This window comes from Arachis duranensis, chromosome 9, assembly GCF_000817695.3.
Source record: "Arachis duranensis cultivar V14167 chromosome 9, aradu.V14167.gnm2.J7QH, whole genome shotgun sequence".
In the NCBI taxonomy this organism is placed as follows: domain Eukaryota; kingdom Viridiplantae; phylum Streptophyta; class Magnoliopsida; order Fabales; family Fabaceae; genus Arachis; species Arachis duranensis.
In genome coordinates this window covers 30,004,963-30,008,060 of record NC_029780.3, presented here as the reverse complement: position 1 = coordinate 30,008,060, position 3,098 = coordinate 30,004,963, and the positions used below count along the sequence as shown (strand labels likewise).

The window sequence follows — 3,098 nt, the reverse complement described above, 5'->3', positions numbered from 1 at the left end:
TATAACAATTTCATTGACCTACACCAGCACAATAAATCACGCAAAAATTACTTATAATGAATTGAACATTAGAGAAAAATAAAATGTAATAATAGTTCCTAAAGCAAACAAAAATTAAAACAAAACCAAACAAAATTGACCTTTGTTGATTTTTAATAAATACAAATTAATTTTGTTTATTATAAATAAATTTATTAATATTTTAAATTAATAAAACGATAATTTACTATTTTTACTTTTTTGTTATTTACCAGAAATAAGAATGAGAGGATGAGAGGTAGTTTAGAGACTGAGAGGGAGTATAAAGCAAAGCAGTTAAGCAGTGTTATCTTATGTAAATAACACAAAAACAAAGGCCATTTTACTCGATTTCGGATAAAAGCCGTGGGCGTTTCGGAACAAACAAATTAGGCGAAAGTGGCCCGTCACGTGATGTCCCCGTTCCGCGCACACACAAAGCAACGTCACGTGTCACCCCCTTCCTCTTTAGAATCCCCATATTTTCGGGGGCCCACGTGGTACTCTCTCCTCTCTCAATTCTCAAACCTTATCTCTAGCAGAATCCAGATCCACCATCCACGTCATATCTCCCACCATCCCTCAAACCAACGGCTCAGATCAAATCAGAATCTCATCACCCGCTAGATCTTTAACGCTTCGTATTTACTCCCCTCGTTAAATATCAAACCCCCATGCTGCGTTTTCAAATACTCCAAAAACCTGGTAACTGCTTCGTTAGTTACTCTCTCTCCCCTTCACTGGGTTCTTATCAACTACGCTAAGCCTCACACTATGGGCCTCCTAGACCACTTGTGGGACGACACCGTCGCCGGTCCTCCTCCGGACAACGGCCTCGGCAAGCTCCGAAAGCACCACACCTTCGCTTTCAGATCTGCCTCCGGCACCGGCAAGGGTACGCACGCAACTGCACATAGATCATAATAATACTATTAACAACATACAATAATCTAATAGAAATCTGGAGTACTAACAAGCTATAACATGCTTGTTCAAAACAAGCGAAACAAGCATGTTATTAATTATCATGGACCATATAGCATAAACCTTAGCTCGATTTATGCTTTTGACCTTGAAACTTGCAGATCAAGATCTGAATTTTTCACGGTCATCGTCACAAAATTCACAATCACTTAGCCTGATTTTAATTTGCTTGACGTCACGATCCATTGAAGAAGAAATTTTGACGTATATATTATTATTGGAAATGAAAATGAAAATTTATGAGCTATGTGGCACACCTAAAGCGTTATATTGACGTTTTATTTGGTTTTGGTTGATGATCAGAATCGGAGACGGGGAACGTGAGATCGTACGGTGTAGAATCACCGGAGGATCCGGTGAAAGTGACACGTAGTATCATGATCGTGAAACCACCTGGCTACCAGAATCAGAGTGGATCCGCACCGGCTTCTCCCGCCGGTTCTACTCCTCCGGTGTCTCCGTTTTCCGGTAAGGTCGTTATCATATTTGTATTTTTTATATTGTTGATTTATTTATTATTGGAATACCAAAATAGTTTAGACTTTAGGATAATTCGGTGGCTCGGTGTAACAATTATAAAAAATATTACGTTCAAAATCAGTCGTCTGTATAAATATATAAATATATAAATATATGTCGTTTAATTTGTTTTTAGTTTTTAACATGTATAGTTAATTTGATGACATAATTGTAGATTTTAGTATTTTACTAACAAATATCTTAGTTAAAATTACTTATTAGATTCTTTTAGATTTTTATATATTTCTTACACAATAAATATAGTGCTAGTTAAATTCTTCGATGATATTATTAGTATGAAAATTTGTGGATTGTATTAATTCCCAAGGCCTTGATTTTCTTAAAACTTTGTTGATGAAGCCGAGTGTGTAACGGGTGTTCTAGAATTGTGTAACGTAAGGGCCACAGGGTAATATTGTCCTTTTGCGAGGCGCGTCAATAATTTTGTTTATAAATAAATGGATCGGGTGGTGGTGGTGATATATAAAAAGCTGAAGCTACTGCTTACTTAGGAAGGGTGTTTTTGTCTCCTTTTAGCTATGCAGATGGGATATTGAAAAGGACGTACACCATGTGCTTATCTTATCCATGTATAGATGAATGTTAATATTTACATGACTACATATAATTAGCATATTCATTGAATCATTTCCTTTCCATGGACGCAACTTCAGATTTTGTTAGATGTAATTAATTAATATACCCATCTTTATTATATGCTGAAACAAAATTATATATTTCTTTTTTATGCTAATTAACGTGTAATTTATTCTTAGATTATATATATAACGTGTATATGAATTTGTAGGAGGAAGTAGAGAGTCCTTTCGGTTTCGAAGAAGGTCGACCTCAGATGCGTACGAGAAGGCAGCGGGGCAAAACAGATCAAGCACTACTTCTCCTTTCGATGTGTGAGAAATGAAATGAGAGATCCTGGCCTCTTCGATCTTCCCTTGATGATGAGTGAACTGATGACTGAAGATATGTTTCTTTTTTTTTTCTCCTTCCTTTGGCCCTTTGCTTCATCCAGTTTTGTTTATAGTGGTCTTTTCCCCCTTTTGTATTATATTTTTTATTTTTTATTTTTTATATAATAATAATATATGTAGGTAGATAAATAATGTGGTTATACTACTTATTAGGAGTTTGAGATCCTGCGAGAGTTCATGCGAGCTACCTAGGTGTGTGGTTTAGCATCTAATAGGCTTAACTGTCTGTGCTGATGTTTTCTCTTAAGATGTAAATATGGAAGTATAATGGCGTAGTAGTGGTGTATGATATTATATCATGTTATGTACATAGAGCTTTCCAAAGTTTATCTGTGGTTCCTCTCTCTTTACCCTTATAGTATGAAAATAAATAAATAAATAAATTTTCTTAAATAAATAAAATTAATACTTAATTTAGTCCATAAAATTTAAAGTCCAATTTAATTTTATCCTTAAAATTTTAATAGATTTAAATTGAACCGTAAATTTTATAATCGTAATTTGCAATAACTTTTGAACGTGACATATTAATTTGGCATTAACTTGTGGTTTGGATGGTAAAATTTAACTTGTTATAGTCTTTATGAA

The 3,098-nt window shown here is 34.4% G+C and overlaps 1 protein-coding gene across 2 annotated transcripts; it reads left to right on the top strand.

The window, feature by feature from the left end:
* The first annotated feature begins 699 nt into the window (after positions 1-699).
* On the top strand, positions 700-2,837 carry LOC107465295 (dormancy-associated protein homolog 3). Of its 2 annotated transcripts, none has more exons than XM_016084277.3 (3): positions 700-913; positions 1,306-1,470; positions 2,330-2,837. In XM_016084277.3, the coding sequence occupies exons 1-3, from the start codon at positions 793-795 to the stop codon at positions 2,434-2,436; spliced, it is 393 nt and encodes a 130-aa protein (XP_015939763.1). In that variant the 5' UTR covers positions 700-792; the 3' UTR covers positions 2,437-2,837. The 2 variants fall into 2 exon arrangements, with proteins under 2 accessions (XP_015939763.1, XP_015939762.1); XM_016084276.3 differs by having other exon boundaries at positions 1,306-1,475.
* The last annotated feature ends 261 nt before the right edge of the window (positions 2,838-3,098 follow it).

Excerpts from the sequence above, each read along its gene's own strand:
- LOC107465295 (XM_016084276.3), top strand. The coding sequence starts at position 793 with ATGGGCCTCCTAGACCACTTGTGGGACGACACCGTCGCCGGTCCTCCT. Across the intron at positions 914-1,305 it reads TGCCTCCGGCACCGGCAAGG|AATCGGAGACGGGGAACGTG; the intron begins GTACGCACGCAA and ends GTTGATGATCAG. Across the intron at positions 1,476-2,329 it reads TGTCTCCGTTTTCCGGTAAG|GAGGAAGTAGAGAGTCCTTT; the intron begins GTCGTTATCATA and ends ATGAATTTGTAG.